This window comes from Podarcis raffonei, chromosome 3 (assembly GCF_027172205.1).
Source record: "Podarcis raffonei isolate rPodRaf1 chromosome 3, rPodRaf1.pri, whole genome shotgun sequence".
NCBI lineage: Eukaryota > Metazoa > Chordata > Lepidosauria > Squamata > Lacertidae > Podarcis > Podarcis raffonei.
Window position 1 is genome coordinate 67,994,938 of NC_070604.1, and position 18,792 is coordinate 68,013,729.

General features: G+C 41.8%; 1 protein-coding gene across 3 annotated transcripts in view; it reads left to right on the forward strand.

Annotated features, from left to right (window-relative positions):
• Positions 1-18,792, forward strand: part of PLEKHG1 (pleckstrin homology and RhoGEF domain containing G1) — a 104,939-nt gene that overhangs the window by 59,793 nt on the left and 26,354 nt on the right. For all 3 annotated transcript variants that reach the window (XM_053382166.1, XM_053382164.1, XM_053382165.1), the window contains 2 exons: positions 3,790-4,328; positions 15,342-15,442. In XM_053382166.1, the coding sequence (XP_053238141.1) occupies positions 3,790-4,328; positions 15,342-15,442 (640 nt within the window). The remainder of the gene's footprint in view (positions 1-3,789; positions 4,329-15,341; positions 15,443-18,792) is intronic.

Below are 18,792 nucleotides of genomic sequence, written 5' to 3' on the forward strand. Positions count from 1 at the left end.
ATTAGCCCTCTTTCCATTGCTTAGCTTGCACAAACCAAACCAAAGCCCTGTCAGTTGTAGATCTATGAAAGCATATAGAGCTGGCATTCTTCCCCACCCCCCACCCCCAGTGCACAGTAAAAGGGTGAAAATGGATTTAATGTTTGAAAAAAACTGTTGCCCAAAATGCAGTCATCTTGTTACCCACCTCCACTCCAGTATAATTTTGCCAGATTTACCCCAATACTTCCTTGCCTCTACAACTGGCAGCCAGTGATATGGAGCAGGGTGGCAGAATTTGGGGAAATGAAATATTAAGCCTAACCAAATCTTATAAAGTAGGACAATTTGCTTGACACAGACAGCCATTTTCTGCAACAACCACGTGTCAAGCACCTTGGGTATTTCCACTGAAGTATGCTTTCTGCAGAGGTATATACCATAGGATTACCATATTTAAAGAGATCTCATAGATCATAAAATGCAGCATCCTGTTCTTTTGGTCTAACGTTTATTAGAATTCTAGATCTCCTTAAAGACCCACATATATTTATAATCGTAACTTTATTTTTTGTAACAAGTGTTGCCTCTATGCATTACCATTCAGCAGCAGACCTGGATATCCACCTGAACTAAAAATTTCAGTGTCACTTACTGCTTTCCTTGGGCCAGGTCTCCCCTACTTACAGGCCTCTAAGATAGAACAAAAAAAAGGGCCATTGCAGTATGCAGAAGGCCCCAGGCTAAATCCCTAGCATCTCCAGTTAAATGGTTGGATTGCAGGTGATGGACTTCTGCCTGTGGCATTGGAAAGATGCTGCCAATCACAGCACTGAGCTACTTGACTAAATGGTCTGGCCTGGCATAAGCAAGTTTCCTTCGCTACTATGACCTTGAGAATCATCTTGTCCAGCCCCCTGCAATGCAGGGATCTCAACTGGATCATGCATGACCAATAGCCACCCAACCTCTGCTTAAAAACTCCTAGGAAGGAGAGTCAACACCTCTCATTGGAGTCTGTTGAACATCTCTTGCTGTCAGAAAGTTCTTCCTGGTGTTTAGTCGGAATCTCATTTCTTGTAACTTGAATCCATTGATTCAGGACCTACCCTCCAGAGCTTGCTCCATCCTCTATGTGACAGCACTTTAGATATTTAAAGATGGCTATCATATTTTCTCCCAGTCTCCTCTTTTCCAGGCTAAACACACCCTATTCCCTCAGCTGTTCCTCATCAGGCTTGGTTTCCAGCCTCTTTATCATCTTGGTTGCCCTGCTCTGCACACATTCCAGCTTGTCAATATCCTTAAATTGTGGTGCCCAGAACTGGACACAGTACTCCAGGTGTGGCCTGACGAAGGCAAAATAGAGCGGTATTATTGCTTCCCTTGATTGGGACACAATATTTCTGTTGATGCAGCCTAGAATAGCTTTCCCCCACTGCTGCACCGCACTGGTGCGATATTAAGCTTGTGGTCTACTAAGACCCCTAGATCCTGTTCACATGTACTACTGGCAAGCCATGTGTCCCCCATTATATTTGTGCAGCCTAAGTGTAGAACCTTACATTTGTCCTTATTGAAATTCATTTTGTTAGTTTTGACCCAGTTCTCCAATCTGTTAAGGTCATCTTTAATGCAGCATCGGTTACCCCTCCCAGTTTGGTGTCATCTGCAAGTTTGATGGACATCTCCTCAATACCTGTTAGTTTTAAATTTTTCAGACACAGCTTTGTAATATTCAGATCCCATGAATTTGGCTGCAGAGCTTTCATGCTCTTAAACCAGTGATAGGGAACCTGTGGCTATCCAGATGTTGCAATATAGTACACCTTCCACCATCCTTGACCATTTGCCATGCTAGCTGATGAGACCTGGAGTCCAGCAACACCTGCAGGTCTCAGGTTCTCCATTCCTGTCCTAAACCCTGGGTCAAGGTCCTCTAACTTGAAGGCTTTTAAGAGCAGAGCACATTACAACTTAATTAAAGCTAAGTGGTTGTAAAAACGATCAAGATCTCACATTGCACAATATCTTCCTTTTTGCTTGTATTGCCTTAAATGTGGCCCCTCCTGAGGATTCTTTGCTTCTTTTTCTATAGTTTATATTACTGAACTGTGTGGTGTTGACAAAGTAAACATGACTTACTAGTTCATTCAGGTTATCTGTAAGTGAGACAGCGTATCAGTGAAAAAGGAAGAAGGACTACAAAGTGATTGAAAGAAACAGGAACTCTTTCTGCCTCAGCTAAGGCAGCTAATCAGGTGTCCTTTGTCACAGATTTTAAGTTATACGTCTTTGTGATAAATTAACGGAAGACTTTCCCAGTTATCTTATTTATCCAGGTTTCCAGCCAGTCTAAATCTGCAGTGTATTTTTATTCTGGTTTTCGGGGTGTTTTTAATGCTGATAACACATATACATATTTCTTTATCAGAAACCAAGGAAAATTACTCCTTTTTCACTGAAGCTGCATATACTAATTTTTGTAATAATTTTAGTTCTAATCACAAAAAACATAATATTTGTATTATTTCTTGGGCACAGAGAGAGAGAGAGAGCTGTGTAAGAGTGCGATGGTGAGGCTTAATGGAGCATCATAGCCACAGCTTCACTGCTAGTACCAGCTAGGGCAGAGTGTGGAGAACAGAGACTGTTCTGCTGTTCCAGCTCCCAGTCTAGTGCAGCAAAGGGACTCAGATCAATTCTGTTGCTTGACGGCATATGGGCAGATCCTGTGCTGGCTCATCCCTTCTCTGAAAACACTTCATTTCGGTGGTAGTGTCTTCCCAATTCCTCCAAACCCACTCCAGCATGGTGGATCAGGATTTTTGCTTACTCCGTTGCAGTAAAAAATGAGAAAGTGTTGTCCGCACCTTAAAGTCTTCACAGATTTATTATTTAAGTACATATATTCTTATTCTTCTCCCTCCCCTTTTAAATTAAAGTATGAAAACCTAATGAATTTGTAATGTCGCTGTGAACAGGTTAAGCAATTACTTACACATGTGAAATAGAAGATATGTCCAGTAAATAGTATGCCAAGAGATCTTCAGCTGACTAATTTGAGTGTTCCTTCTCCAAACAAGAGGGGTGGAATATAATCTCATTCCCATATATAAAGATAAAACTTGAATCTGAAAGCTCTCCTGTCTGCATACAGTATCAAGAAGGAAAGAGAGAGGAAAAGAGTACAGTGGAAAACATACAAGGAAATTTTACAAACCAGTTTACAATCGTTACTAGCCCACCAGATGTTTCACTAGCTTATTTGCTAACTTATTGAAGCTTCCCTTACCTATAAGGCAGTGGTATCCAAACTTTTTTCAAAGAGGGCCAGATTTGATGAAGTGAAGAGCTGTGAGGGCTGACCAAAGTTGTTAACCTTTTTTTAGGATTGAAGTTGTTGTTGAGTTTTTATTAGGACTGAAGTTGTTGAGCTTTATTTTAGGGTTGAAGTTCTTGAGGGGTTTTTTAGGATTTTACCCCAGGAAATAAACTGCCACAGGGGCCTGATTAACCGACCAGCGGGCCGCATTCGGCCTGTGAAATGGAATTTGGACATGCCTGCTGTAAGGTATGATTTCTCAGTACAAGTAATCAGTCAAATGGCTGTTTATATAGGCCTGAAGGAAGTGTCTAGGGAGAGACTGTAGGGAAGCTGGTTTATTATAGCAAATTGGGACTGTGAGTGATGATTTCAAACAGCTGTCAAAGGTAAGCAGGTTGGACGTCTCCCTTTTTGGGGAGGATACTCAATGATAATGACGCTTTATTTAACAAAGGCATTGTTTCTTTTTCCTCCCCTTAAAGATGGCTACCATTTGCCTCTTGCCGTGCTGCCTCCTGTGATGGTAGGCACGACCCCCAAGACAACAGGGGAGAGCCTGCACAGAGAAGACGGACACTTCCACTACTGTGGGATTAAGACCATGGAACTGTCAGACAGTGACCGTCCTGTCAGCTTCAGCTCCACCTCATCTTCTGCATCCTCCAGGGATAGCCACTGTTCCTTTGGCAGCAGAACAACGCTAGTTTCAAACAATCACCTGGGCTTATTCAACCAGGATAAGGAAGCAGGGGCCATAAAGCTAGAGCTGAGCCCGGCCCAGCGATTTTCCAGCAAGGAGCTGAAAAAAAACAACCCTCCAAAGGAGCAGACCTCTGACGGAAGTCTTGGGAGAAGGCCAAGTATGCCACGGAGAGCTGAATCTAAGGAAAGTAGCAGAAACTGTGTCATGTCCTTGATCGCTGAGCCTCCAAGCCCAAAGCTCCTGTACGTTGACAGAGTGGTCCAAGAAATCCTGGAGACAGAGAGGACGTATGTGCAGGATTTAAAAAGTATTATGAAGGTAAGTGGATCACTCTTAAACCCTAATGGGATGGACAATGTGCAAAATAAATCCTCTTGCAAACAATACCAAGAGCATGTGGCTTTATTGCAAGTCTTGCACTGAATTGGTATGTTGTGGTGGGCAGCTCAGTCAGCTTTCTGTGGGTGAATAAATGCTCTTGTCAGTTATGATATTGGGGCAGCAGCATAATTCTATTTGTAGAGGCGTCTTCCTGGACAGGCAATATGAATTGCTGGTAGTAGCTCCTGTAGTAGGGTTTTACAAAATCATTCATTGTTTGCTAGATATTTTCTAGCATTGACTGTACCATGTTTTCAAAACCTCTTGGACAGTTTTGCCCCCAACCCATTTCTCTTTGTCATCAGGGTTTATAAACTGCTCCTGTTCCAATGTTCATAGAATCTCTCATGAATCTGGTATCCAGTAATTTCCTATGAATCTCTACTGTTCCTCTAAAATGGTACTTGGTATTCAGAGATGTTTTCTTCTATCATCACCCCCAGCAAAGATGCTGGGATGTGCGCACACACCATGTTTTCCTCATTATGTGGAGCTAGTGAAAGGTGCTCCTACTTTTAGGTGCAGCAGTGGGCCTCCAGTCAGAAGGAAATTGTAAACCTTGAGTGGCCAAGGGAGATGGAACGCCACCAGTGACTGGAAACTTCCTGCCTCTGCTGAGTATTAATACCACACTTATCACATCCAGTTTTCTCTATGATCAAACAAATGTGGAATTTGAATGTTCTTTTTGGTATAATGTGGAATTCTTGAATGTGTGACCAGCTCTTCCAAATGTTCCCCTATCCATGCTCCTAGGTGAACTATTTTTTATTTATTGCTTTGTCAGTTATGATTCTTTGGCCTCCTGTCCAGTGCAGACACAAATCATAGAGACAAACACATAATCTGGAAATCTTATAATGTGTAGCTTCGGGCAATTCTCTCTGTTAAGTACATCACTAATCCGGAAAAGAAAATACTAGTCTGATGATGACACAAAAAAGCAGACAGCAAGGCAAAAAAGATTATCAAGGTTTGATATACAAAGGCATGTTTTCTTAAAAAAAAATTAATCCCCAGAAACAAGTCTTTTCCTGCACAGTTGCATTAGGTTCTTTAACTGCTGGTTTATAGTAAAAACCATCTATACGGAAGTCATTTTAAAGGTTCTTAAACAAGAATGAATAAAACTGCTAAAGCAAGCAATTCTTATGTCCAACATACCTGTCCTGCATAGATCTGAATAGGGTTTAGAAATTTCAATACAGCTGCTAACCCAGTTTTCAAATCTTCTTATTTTCACAGTAAAAACAGTGTTTACTAACTTATAGAGCATAAAATAACTGCCAGTTTTTCAGTTGGAAACATGAGCACATGTTAAGAGATAACATTGGTGACCTGCAGTGCTGGATATTGGAGAATTTCTTTTTTTAAAATAATGCTATATTTGGTTTAAGCTGCAATCTTACATTTCCTTCCCGAGTAGCCTTGGGAAGGGGTACAATGTTTCTCTGCCAGTGGAGAGGGAGGCTGGAAGACGCAGCTTTATCCAAATTATGGGAAATTCTGCTGGTTTTGATGCCCTTCTGGCAGTGTTGCAGCATGCAGGAGACAAAACATCCTGCAGCAGTTCATCAAGGCTTAGGGCAGCTTAGACATGTTTGAATTACAGGGGGTCTGTATGCTTCAGGGCTCACAATTTGGCTTTGCTCTCTCCTTCCCACTTTAACCTTTCAGTCCCCATTCTGTCTCTTTTTAAACAGTGGAGAGGCTGCAAAAGGAAAGAGGCACGTGAAGCTTGAATGGGTGACCTTCTGTGTCCTAAACGATATCACCAATTCCTCCCACAATTTTAGTGCTTCCTGCTAAGATTAATTTATGTGATGGTAGATGCATTTCTCGCTAGCTGTCTACTTAGTAGTGACTCTCAATTCACTCTAAAACTATATTTTCTTGAGATTCTAATGGAAGGTAGGAACATATTTGGCATAAAGGAAGAGTCATAATTTTAGACCTGGTTTATTACAGATCTCCATGAGAATTAAATACACCTTTTAGTGGTATCCCTTTTCTGCCCCTTCTTATTTTTGAGGAGTAGTTGAGAATTGGAGTAGCAATAAGCATGCTTAGATAGAGACTGAGAAGAATATAGTGTCTCAGGCTTTTGTACATGTGTTGAGATTTTTGAAACGTTCCTCAGTTACTGATGTTGAAGACACCACGTGGCTTTTAAAAGGCCATGTCTGAAAAAAACATTGCACTGACTGTTCTTGCTTTCTAGCTGTTAGCTGAGCCCCTGCTGAGGAGTTTTAGTAAATGTGGCATGTGGGTAGTGCCTTACATGGTTGCCAGTATTAACGGCGGTTTCACTACATGCTTCCTCTTGTCTTGGGGCTTTCTTCCCTCTGCCTTTCTAAAAGAGTACAACTCTGCTCCCTTTTTTTGTATGCTGCCTCATATTTGGGGTCAATTATCGTTCTTAGGAATTTACTTTGTCCATGCAGCATGCTTTATCCCAGAAAGTAGTCTCTAGAGCAAGCAAAAATGCAGGGCAGTGTCTGCCCTGTGGCAATCGGCTTGACTTTGTCAGAAGCAGCTAAAATGTTAGAGGCTTTAACTTTTCTTTGGCCTCCTGGGAAGGCAGTCATGAACATGCTTAGCAGTATGACAAGTGGTATAATCATCTAGTAGCTAATTAGAAGTAAGATGGCATTCTCCGTGGTGTGATTAAAGTATTTCATATCACCTGGAAAAGGAAGGACTGCTATTGTGGCCACGGAATCCTGTCTGCCAGCTCACATTTTCTCTTTGAACGTATACACAGCTTGAAAGACTAGGTGCACACTTGAATAATTATGCCCTTCGAAGCCACAGGCCCATTACAACATATGCAGAGGTAGGCATTACTGTTTTTCGAGGGCAGTTGAGCCTTAAAAAATATTTGCTGACAAGGTTGTATGAAATCTGTAGGACAGAGAAGCAAACACAGATTGATAGGTATATCCTCTAGCACTGCTAGGCTCAGGTGTTTCATTTGCCCTGTGCTCCATGAATTGTGTGGTGTTGTTTTTAAGACAGCTTAGAAAAATTAAGACAAACCCCATTCATTCTTAACCGAGATTTTGAACTGTTTCAAAACCTGGTTTCAAAATTTGGTGAGCTCATGGCTTAGGGGTGGCTAATCTTAGAAGCTTCTGGCAGCTCCCTGTGTTCCTAACCATCCTGGCTGGGGCTGATGGGAGCTGGATCCCAACAACGTTTGGGAGAGCCCCAGGTTAGCAATTTCTCCCATATTCAAGCATTAAAGGGGTGCTATGATGAGGGAGAGAGTGAATGTATTCATTGGCCCCCAGGACACTCTGAGGTGTCTCTGCCACCCAACCAAGCCACCTTCCACATGTTAGAGGGTGAGGGTCTTCAGCAAGGACCCTGCTATACTCATAGGGTAATCCTTGCTCATGCAGGGCTTTATATATAGCAGACTCCCCACAGGACACCCTCTGCAATGCAGAGTAGCAGTGACTGATTGGGGCATAACCTGCTAGTGAAGGAGTGAGGAAACACCAGCCTGTCAGTCAACCTTGGCCTACCATGTTGTTTCCGCACAGTGATGTCAGCCAATGGGCAGGAGAACAGGGTTTAATCCTGCATTGGCTGTATGCCCTTGAAGTGTTAGTGATGATTAACATTGATGAGCATATGATTCTTAGACATCATTACAAGCTGTGTTCCAATGAAATGTTACTGCTCAGTCTTCTTCTGTAGCTGTGATTATGTTGATGTGAATAGGTTGCTGGTCTGGGCAGAGGATGCGCTTGGAGTTTTGCTCCAGGTCAAGCACCACTGGGAAGGAGATGGCTGCATCATTCCAGATCTTCGGTGTTTTTCTGTTTCTGCCTCGGGTGGCAGAAACTCAGCAAAACTGGATCTTTGTCACACACAAACACACCCCGGATGTACACCAATAGTCAAAAGTAACTATGCCAGTTTCTTAATCCTGACCATTGGAGAATATTTCAAAGTTGCCTGTAATAGCTCAAAGCTGATTTTAGCAGCTGGGTGGGATGCCACAACACAAATTGGTACGTAATTCTTCAGTAATACAAATGAATGCTCTACAGATCCTCCCTTAATCTTTTTTTATACACCTGCTGAGTGGAAAAGACAGTTTGCTGGCACTCCTAACTGTATTGAGCTATAGAATTGCCCCAGAAGATTAACACTATTGTACTTGCTGCTCTTGTTAGCAATGAATGGATCACTCAACCAAACGGTTGGTTGGCTGACTAGCAAGCACTATTGTGTATGCAAATAAAAATAGATAAAAAGGGTGAGAGTTAATCTCTTTCAGCTTTTGGAAGTCTCTGGTTCTTTTATTAGGAAGGAAGGGAAGAGAATGTTAAATGCAATATACAGGACAACTAGTTAGCCACCCCCCCCAAACAAAAAATTATTCCTGTAACAAAACTAAATGATGCTGCTTTAGAGAAACATAAATAAACAGAGTGTAAGTTTGGTGGCAGTAGTGTTCTAATTATTTTATCTTATTGTAAGCAGGTTGCTGCTTGTATAATTGTCAACTAGCCATTTTGCACAACTGATTTCTTATTGATAAGCCTGTGCAGGATGTCCCTAGAAGGGTCTCGAATACATCATGGAGACCTGCTTATGAATTACCATTGCAAAATACAAAATCTGACTTCCAACATGTATTGCTCTTGGCTAGTGTAGCTCCCCAGCTTGCCATGGACTGAGGTTCACCCACAGTAGGATACCTTGGCAGGAATGCTTTCCAAAGAGTATCACCATGGGTTAAATTCAAGAGATCTTATCCTTTCCCCCACATATAATTCCTGAGGTACCTGACATTGTTATGGTTACGTTTTGAACCTTTCAAGTGGATAGGGAAGTCTGGACTGGGTCAAGAAGCATGGTTTTTCTTCTCTGTAGGAAGTACACTATGGCTTAATAGATTTTATAGATGGGATAGCATAGTTTTGCAACATGCAGAGCTATATTTCTTGTTAGAGTAACATGTAATAATGAGGCCAATGACAAGTGTGACATTAAGGGTTGTTGTGTATTCTAGATGAATTGGTTTTGTGGATTCCCATCACCTCCTTAAATTTACTAAATCACCTTGGAAAGTAGGTGGAAGCGATTCAGTACTGTTCTGTCTTTTTATGATTGAAAGGGTCATTAATACAGTTGTACCTCGTTTTGCGGCTGGGATCCGATTGCAGCCTGGAATAGCATTAAGTAGCTTTTGTTTGCTGCTGCAACACACTGTTGATGCATTTTAAACTTGTGGTCAAATAAGACCCCTAGATCCTTTTCACATGTACAGTGGATCCATCCCAGAGCCCGTCCGTAACGTGAAAAGCCCACAACTCAAAGCGCCACGTCTGCGCAGGTGTGTGGTGCAATTTGGCGCTTCTGCGCATGCGCGAACGGTGAAACCCAGAAGTAACCCATTCCAGTACTTCTGGGTTGCTGCAGGACGTGAGACGAAAACATGCAGCCTGAAGCAGATGCATCATGAGGTATGACTGTACTACTGACAAGCCAGGTGTACCCCATCTTATATTTGTGCAGCTGGTTCTTCCTGCCTATGTGTAGAAACTTACATTTATCCCTATTGAAATTCAATTTGTTAGTTTGGTTATTTCAAGTGTATTTGATTTGAACCCGATTAAGCTGTCCTGATCATGGCTACTGATTTATATTGGTGTGACTGCAGAACCATTTCAAAAATATCTGTAGTGATAAGCATTATTTTAAGGTTTTTTTCTAGCAAAACTAGCCTAGGAGAACACTTTATTTGCAAGTATGTGTTGCTTCAGTTCCCTGCCTCCTGACATTAGTATCTCACTAGGAAATGGTCTGCTTTTGGTCTTATAACATGCTTTATTTAAATTTGAAACCGAGGAAAGAGCTAGCTGTATAGAAATAAAACCTGATCTTTTGTAACCCTGCATATTTTTTCACGGAGCAGGAAAGGCTTTTAATCTATAGTCTTCCAAAAATGCTTAAACCAAGCCCATTCTTGGACTATTTTATATATGCATAAGTATTGAAAAACAAAGAATTGTTTTTGTTTCTGTTTCTGAGAAAGTGATCAAAATTGCCCATCTATTGCCTCTTGCTAAACCTGTTTCTCAATTCAGGTAAGCACTGTTTATATAGCAAGTGATAAATGTGTTAATAATCTAGTTAATTCCCATATTCTGTGTCTGTGGCTGAAGTGTCTTTGTTGATACAGCTTTGTTGATGTGCGAGACACAGTAATCTTTTAACAGGCTTTCTTCTCAGTGCTATGAATAGTAAATGATCTGATGTCCTCGCTATTAAATGGCTGAGAAAATAGCATGGGAAAGCCACAGTCCTTTTCTCACATTGATTCTTTTTCTGTATGCCTTATATTATGCTTCCCCACAGTGTATGCCCAAACCTTTCCTACATCTGGGGCTTACACCTATGAACTCAGACATTCCTATGTTTATCATGCTGCTTTGGCTATAGAACAGAGGTCCCTAACCCAGTGAGCATATTTGACAATCTAAGAAACTAAGGAATACCCATTTCAAAACTAGTGATGCTTAGACACAGAAAAAAGGGCAAAACACCTATGCTTCCCCCCCAAAATAAATAAAACAAAAAAGATAACATGTCTCCTTTTTCTTCTCCAGAAACAACAGTGAATGTTTTGCTGTAATTTCAGGGAGACAATAAGACTTGGCTCTGATAGCTTTAATAAAGATTCATAGACCATTCCATTATGACGGTTGCCAGCTATGCGATTAGGGAGTTTCCAGCCTTTTTATTATGGCTTCATATGCTTGCAGCTGCTGTGACATTGTTTGCCGCTGTAGTTTTGGTTGACCTTAAAGGGTCAAAGAATTCTTAAACAGAAAAAACCCCAGAATCTTTGTTGCATAGCTTTGATCATTTTCCTTCAGAGACTCACTGAGAGATCAAGTTTATTTCTAAATGACATTTCTGTTTCCAGGTTGAGTTTACAGAGCTATTAAATGACCAGGCATAACATGATGCAACGATGCGTCTCTGGGGACTGGGTTGTTGTTGTTTTGGTTCCATCTGCTGTATTACACTTCAGGATCATGTGAAAATTGACTTGTTCCTTCTCTTGCCACACTCTTATCACAACCCTCACAACCTACTGCCTGCTAAGAGTTTTCCAACAACTTTTTTTCAGCCCCTGCCAGCAGAAAAAGTGCTTATGACTTGTAGACCCTTCCATGCACATTGCTCACCACCTCTGCATTATATACTCCTTAAGTGCTTTTGCTTGGCTGGAATTTGTCCATGAACTCTGATGAACCGTTTGCTTACTTGGATAGAGAATGGAGAGGGGTGGGTGGGTAGAAACTAGCCTACTGTACGAAGGTAACATTTACATTAAATTCTCTACCTTTTGCCTCTGCCCTGGACCTGCCTACCACTGACATGTGGCCCTCAGCAAGTTGTCCAGAAGGGAATGTCGTCATCAAACCTTTATTGGCATCACATACAAACATTCAAAATAAATAGGCCAGTGCGATCTTGTCATCATTTCAACAGTACAGTCATTTGCCAAAGGGAAGAAGAGGTGAGCAATCTATTTCACCATTGTGGATCTCCAGCAAGGGCAGGACCCTATAGCGTACTTCGGCAACAGAAAATCAAATAGAGGAACTTAGCTACTGTCTTGGTGAGCTCCTGGTCTCTCCCCTGTAATAAGAAGCATATAACCTCTGTCTCTGGTTTCCATGTTTGAATACATAGATGGTCTAAAAATTGTTGGCGGAGATCATCATACATTTTACATTTAAGGGCCATGAGTTTCTACCAGGTGGGCATCACATGGGCAGATCCTATTTCCTTCTACCATACCTGCAAACCTACCCCAAAGGAGGTTAGAAGGGTTAGAATTGAATCTAGCCAGAGAAAAGGCCCAGAAGGGACTATGGCCCTTGGGCTAAATAAGTTTTCCCTGCCAATAGAGTATAAGTTGCATCTCTCTGCAAAGCACACAGATGTGTGGACCTGTGCACAGGTGTACTATTTAATCCTGTTCCCCAGACGTACCTGAAAGATGCACAGGGAACCCTTCTAATCAGCTGTTTGGTAGGGAAACATCCAGAGGGCCTCATGAGTAGCTCTGTATCGTGTGATGTGAACTGCAGACTGAGGAAAGGGGATATTGAAGTTCTGTTAGAAGAAATAACACACTCTCCATTAAGCCTTTTGATGCAGTTTTTTTTAATCCATTTCCTGCCCAGTGTTTATTGCGCAATGTAAAGCTTTTATAGCTCTCTGAAGATTGTTTTGTAGTGTTATATGGTGACATTATCTTGTGGCTAACAAGATGTCAGAAGTCTGGGGGGCAGGAATCAGAATGTAGGTAGCCTAGTTCAGTAATTTCACTTACAAATACTTGTCCAAAACTATTGATGGTTGTGCCAAATATCCAACAGATAACTTGACTAGCCTGCTTATAAAGCAATCATCAGGTACTTTGGCAATACAGATATTATGTATTACAATATATTGTGTGTTTCATTATGTATCATTGCAATATAGGTATCTGTATTCTCATGATATTTTAGTGTGGTTTAGTCAAAGTAGTGCCCTCCCACTATTGTTGGACTCTAACTCACATTAACATTCACCAGCATCGCCAAGGGACAGAAATGATAGGAAAACATCACTTGGATGGACCTCATTCACTACCTCCGCTTTTGTTCTTTTTCACATCAAACAACATTTGCTCTTACAAAAGCAAATTATGAACCACTTTAAAGTAGTAAGGTTTCTATATACGTTTTTGTCACTTTTTAAAAGCTGGTTACTGTGGGTCTGTAGTTCTTGTTAGGGCAGGCTCAGTTTGTTACATCTCATTCTATTGAACATAAATATGTGTTAGAAATTACAACTGGGAATGAGCTTTTCCTGTTTTGTACTCATTTTTTCCACCCTTTTGACCCAGGTTGCAGTGTGTGTGTGTGTGTGGAGCAATCCTTTCTGCTTCATGAAGCCTCTTAAGTCTCTGCTCCGAGGGAGACTGTGAGTGAAAACAAAAGGTCACACACAGTTTTGGGAAGCCCCCGAGACATTGTTATAATGACTTAATGCACAAACATATTTTAAGAGAACAGATTTAATGATGAGGTCATAAGTTAATGGAGGCTGGGTGGAAAGGAATGTAGAGGTGTAGATCATGTATGCCAGAATGTTTAATGTCATGGAGCTTCCTTGTTGTAAAGCCCCCAGTGTGTAGATATAAAATTGCATTTTGGTTAGGTGATGCTCTTTGGTGCCTGAAGTCAAAACCTGCTTATATGTGGACAGAACTAGTTAAGAACTCATGTTCATCTTTATGTGCTGTTCTTGGTGCTACAATATTTTGTTTTGCTTGTTTGTTTAAACGATCAAATTATTTAGAAAAGTAAACCTATTGTGAACATGCCCAGTGATTTTTCTCAAATAAGTTTTCCCTTTGTTTTTATCTGATTCTCTCATGTGGGTTTTGGAATTCAGTTACTATATAACAAGATCCTCATGGTGTAGCTGACATTTCCCAGAATCCCTTGAATTCGGTGCTATGGAATGTTGTGTTGCCATTGGTAAAATGCCACCACACGTTGTCTAAACCCTCAGGCTCAGGATCATGTCAGGGTTTTGTTAACATGGTTCCAGCTGTTCTCACTCTTAGTCTATTGTTTTCCTTTCTCCTGCAGAGTTTCTTTATAAATGTTATGGAAGCACACTAGGCCTTTTGTTGTTGTGTTAAATAGTAGTTTTAATGCTAGTTCACACAGGTATTTGATTATCATAATATCAGAACGACTTCAAGTTCTAACACCAATGAGAGAGCTTTGGCACTCAAAGTCTCCCGAAGCAGTATTTTTCAATGGAGTCAGTTTCCACACTAAAACCCCACTACCACCATAGATTTAAAACAATATGATGCCACTTTAAACAATCATGGCTCCCCCCAAATAATTATGGGAGCTGTAGTGGGTATGGGTCCTGAGAGCAGTTAGGAGACCCTTATTCCTCTCTTAGAGTTGTCATTCCCAGAGATCCTCGTGAAGAGGGACTGATTGTTAAACCCAGTGCTTCTTTCTGGGGGGACACAGGGGTATGCATACCCCTAAACATTTTGTGAATCTAAGTTTGGTCTCATTGAGGAGCAGTATTTCATTATGAGTAGGAAAATGAGAGTACCCCTAAACATTTTTTTAGAAAAAAAGCATTGGTTAAACCACTCTTGGTACTGCAGTTCTGGAAGGGCCTGTCTGGTAACCTGCAAATCACTGTTTTAAAGTAAATCTTCCCCAATTAGTTTATAGCTCTCTTGCTTGTGTGACCTAAAATGTAATCTCCACAACTAAATAGCATGCAGATGAATCTTCTCTGCAATATGTTCCCGAGCACATGCAGTTTCTCATTAGTATACCAGGTGGGGGCTGCAGAAGAAGAGAGACCTTGTTCTTTATAAACTGGGAACCAGGACGTTTATATTGCATTGTGTTTGAGAGTTTTAAAAGTGCTTTTTCAATAGCTCCGAAATATGGTAATACTTTTCCAGGTCTCCTCTTATCTGTATGAAGTCCATGTGCTATAGTGATGATACTTTATGTTGTTTTTAAAAGAAACCCTGCTTAATATAGGAAGATGTCATTGACCTTATTGAGTAATTAATGGAGATAATTAAGCTGTCACTGTGGGTGAAATCTGAATACGTTGCAGCTTTAAAAACATGCACAGTCTGAACAGCAAAGCATTCAGTCTTTGGGTTTATTCCTTTGGTATTGGTGAACAGATAAGTATTGTTATTTTCCATAATGGAAGGACTGTTCAGTGTGGCGCTACTGAAGGGATTAGTGTAATATAAAGTGAAATTGATCTGGAGCAGACTCCTCTTCCACAATTAAAGATAGTTCCATTTACTGAGGAAGAAAAGAGCAGACATGTTTAAGACAACCCTTTTCATTTATTTCATAGGATTACCTTGATTGTATCACTGACCAATCCAAGCTCTCTTTGGGGATGGAGGAACGATCAGCTTTGTTTGGAAACATAAAAGATATCTACCATTTCAACAGGTGAGTAAATATTGGACTTAAATGAAAACATATCTGGGGACCACAAATCCAAGCTTTTGTTCATTCGTGCACTCCCCCCAACAGATTAAATATTAAAGTAATACTAAAATAGGGGTGGTTGGTGCTTCAGGCCAAAGTCCCCCCAAAGGTATCTGTGCTGTGAAAACAAATGCTAGCACAAGACATTTACAGGACTTCCCAACTGCCATTGGAACAAGTGCCATTGGAATAAGCCCTGCATATGAATGGGTAGGGATTGAGGCATGTTTTAAAAGAGAGGTAGAGCTGGGTATCATCCGCATACTGGTGAACACCCAGCCCAAATCCCCTGAAGATATCTCTCAGTGGCTTTGTATAGATGTTGAAAAGCATGAGGGAGAAGATGGAGCCCTGAGGCACCCTACAGGGGTCCAGACTCTCATCCTCCAACACCACTTTCTGGACATGGCCTAGGAAGGAGGAGTGGAACCACTGCATAACAGTCCTCTCAGCTTCCAACCCCCATAAATGAAGGTCAGTTGAAGGCAACCTTCCCTCACTTGGGCAGCAGCCCCAAACAATTTACAGGCAGCAGCCCTGAGCAAGGGAAGACCAATCTGTCAATACCTGCTGGTGAGTTTCTGTACCAGTTCTTTAGGCAGGAAGCTTTTGCTTCAGTCAGAGAGGTCCTCTTCATACTTTTGGGTGTTGTTGGGGTTTTATTTTATTTATTTATTTGCATTTTCCTGCACTGCTTATTTTCATTGAAGGTAAGAAGAACCCTTCCATTTCTTTTTTCTAATTACCTTCTAACTACCTCTAATTAGCTTTTGCAGATGAATGTTAGTCCAGAGATTAAACATCTGACGATGTAGCTTTGTATTGCAATAGTGCTCCATGTTCATATTTAGCTTATGTAATTAAAGAGTGATGGACTACAGGGTCAAAGATCTAATATGGGCTTTAGTGTAAAGTGCTGCTGGCATAGATAACTGTTATCTTGCATCAAGAGTTGGCCGGCATAGGGTTCTGCCCCTTCTTTTTAAATGTATGCCCCTTTTAAAAACATTTTACGTAGTCATTTCTGCAGACATGCAATACTGAACGATTTCTCTACTTTGACCTATTGGCTTCTTGTCAAGAAAAGCCTTTGCTAAGTAATGCCAGGCAATGCATACAAACATGAAATTTAAATCAAAAGATAAAGACGTGTAAAAGAATGGCCCTCTAAGTGGTTTTGGCTGCTAGACTTTTTACTGCATTTCTCTCTCTTTTTCAGTTTTTGGCAGCCTGAAGTTCACTAGGCACAGCACAGACTTGTCAGGGCATTTGAAAAATGACAGTCAGCTTTGGATTATTAATTCTTTGAAGCCACTTGCTATTCTTCATTTGTAAAATTTAACATTCTGCCTGGACCCGGGAGAAAAGGAGGGATTCCCTCCCTTTACTATTCTGTAATGTCTTGATCCTACTGAGATGCAAGGATATTTTTACAAACAGCCCCCCTCCCCAATACTATGCAACTCTTTCAGGAAAGGGTAATTGTAAGCAGGAACAGGAAGTACAGAGCTGTGGGCACCAAGCACAGGGATTAAATAGGCCATGACTTAAAATAAAGAAATGTGGGAACGAGAACATAGCCAATGAAACAAAGTGTGAAGGGATGCCAGGAACCCACTCAAATGAGATGATCAAGGATAACTAGCCAAGATGCCCCTTGGCACAACTGTACTGACCTTTTAAGCTAATGCCCATTTTCCTCCTCTTGTAAAGAACATACTGTGAGGTAGGTTCCTCACTGGAGTTGCTGGTTGACATTATTTTCACAACCGAAAGCAGCACTCCCCGTCATAAGCTGCTGTGTAGCTGTGTGAATGCTTGCCATTCCCTGTCTCACAGGGATAAATCTGCCATTCATCTCCTAGCCAATATACAGCAACTTGCCCATTGTATGCAACCTGCATACAATAACACCTGGGTTGTTTTCACAGTTACCTGGGGGTTGGTGGAATGTATTTCTGAGTAACCATGGTTAGGATCACAAGCCGAAGGTTAGGCTAAATATGATAGACAGAGACATATGCTTCTTTCTTCCACAGTCAAATCAAAACAGTTGGGGTGGAGATAAAGCACAACTGTGCGCACTGTGTTAGTCTGTACTGGATGTTGCAAGCCTATGCCTGCTCCGTAGCAACAACCTCACTGATCTCAAAGGGCCTGCTAAGTCAAATGCAAAGAATCAGGTTTGTAACTGTAAGTTCAGTTACTGATGGATGCTTTTGATATTTCCTCCCCAACAGCTGACTAATGAGACTGTGGCAATCCTGATTATCTTTGGTGCCTCTAAATCTGCTGTAAAGCTTATAAACTTACCCTGCTAATTATCCACTCAGTTTTGTTTAAAAATAAGCATGCATCCACTTACAGCAACAATTAATGTCAAAATCTATTTGGCTACCAGCGTGTCAAAAGTTAAAAGAACAGCTCGCACGTGAGAGCCTGTTTATAAGCACAACAGGGCAGGGTTGTTTGAGCCTATGGCCTGGTGCAGGAAACCATTTTATACTTTGCTGTCTCTCTTCCACCTTTCCTAAGTTGTGTAAGCAGTGCAATGACTTATGTTTTTTCTCCTCGTTGTGATTCAAGGGTTTTTGTACATAATTGAGAAGGGAGTAGCAACCAAAGTGGCTAGAGAGAGAATCCTTCCTCAATAGGAGAGAGAGAGATAGGCATGTGGCCCCATAATATACAGCAGCACTATGGGTGTTACATGCATGGATCACTGTGCTTGTGCATGGAAGGCCTCCCTAGTGCTGCTCTTCATGCTCTTCTGCATGTTTGTGTTGCCCCTCCCATTCAAGGTTTTTTAAGCTACACAATACTCTCTCTGTGTGAAAGAGAGCGACAGAGATGCAGAAAGGTGCATGGTGATGTTTGTAAAAGAGCCACACTATGGAGGTGCAGGGGCGGAGGAAGGGGGTGCGGTGGGTGCGGGTCACCCCGGGTGTCACCACTGAGGGGGGGTGACAAAATGCCAGGCAGCACTCACCGTGGGGCCTGCAGTGCGCCCGAGCCACACATCTCTCCTGGGAGAGATGCAGTGGCTTGGGCACCCGCTGGCTCTGTGCTGCCCAAATGGTTGGCCCGCTGCCTACCCACCCCCCAGCTGTAGTGTGGCTGAGTGGGAGGAGGCAGGCAGATTCCGGAGGCCCCGCAGTGTGCCCCACCCTCACCCCACCCCTGTGGGTGGCTTGCCCTGCCCCCATGGGCGCGCCGCCTCAGGCTCCGCAGCGGCTTCCTCCGCCGCTGCGGAGGTGTGCAAGTTCCATGCTCCCACTTTCTCGTAGTCAGTACAGAAAAGAACTGGCTGT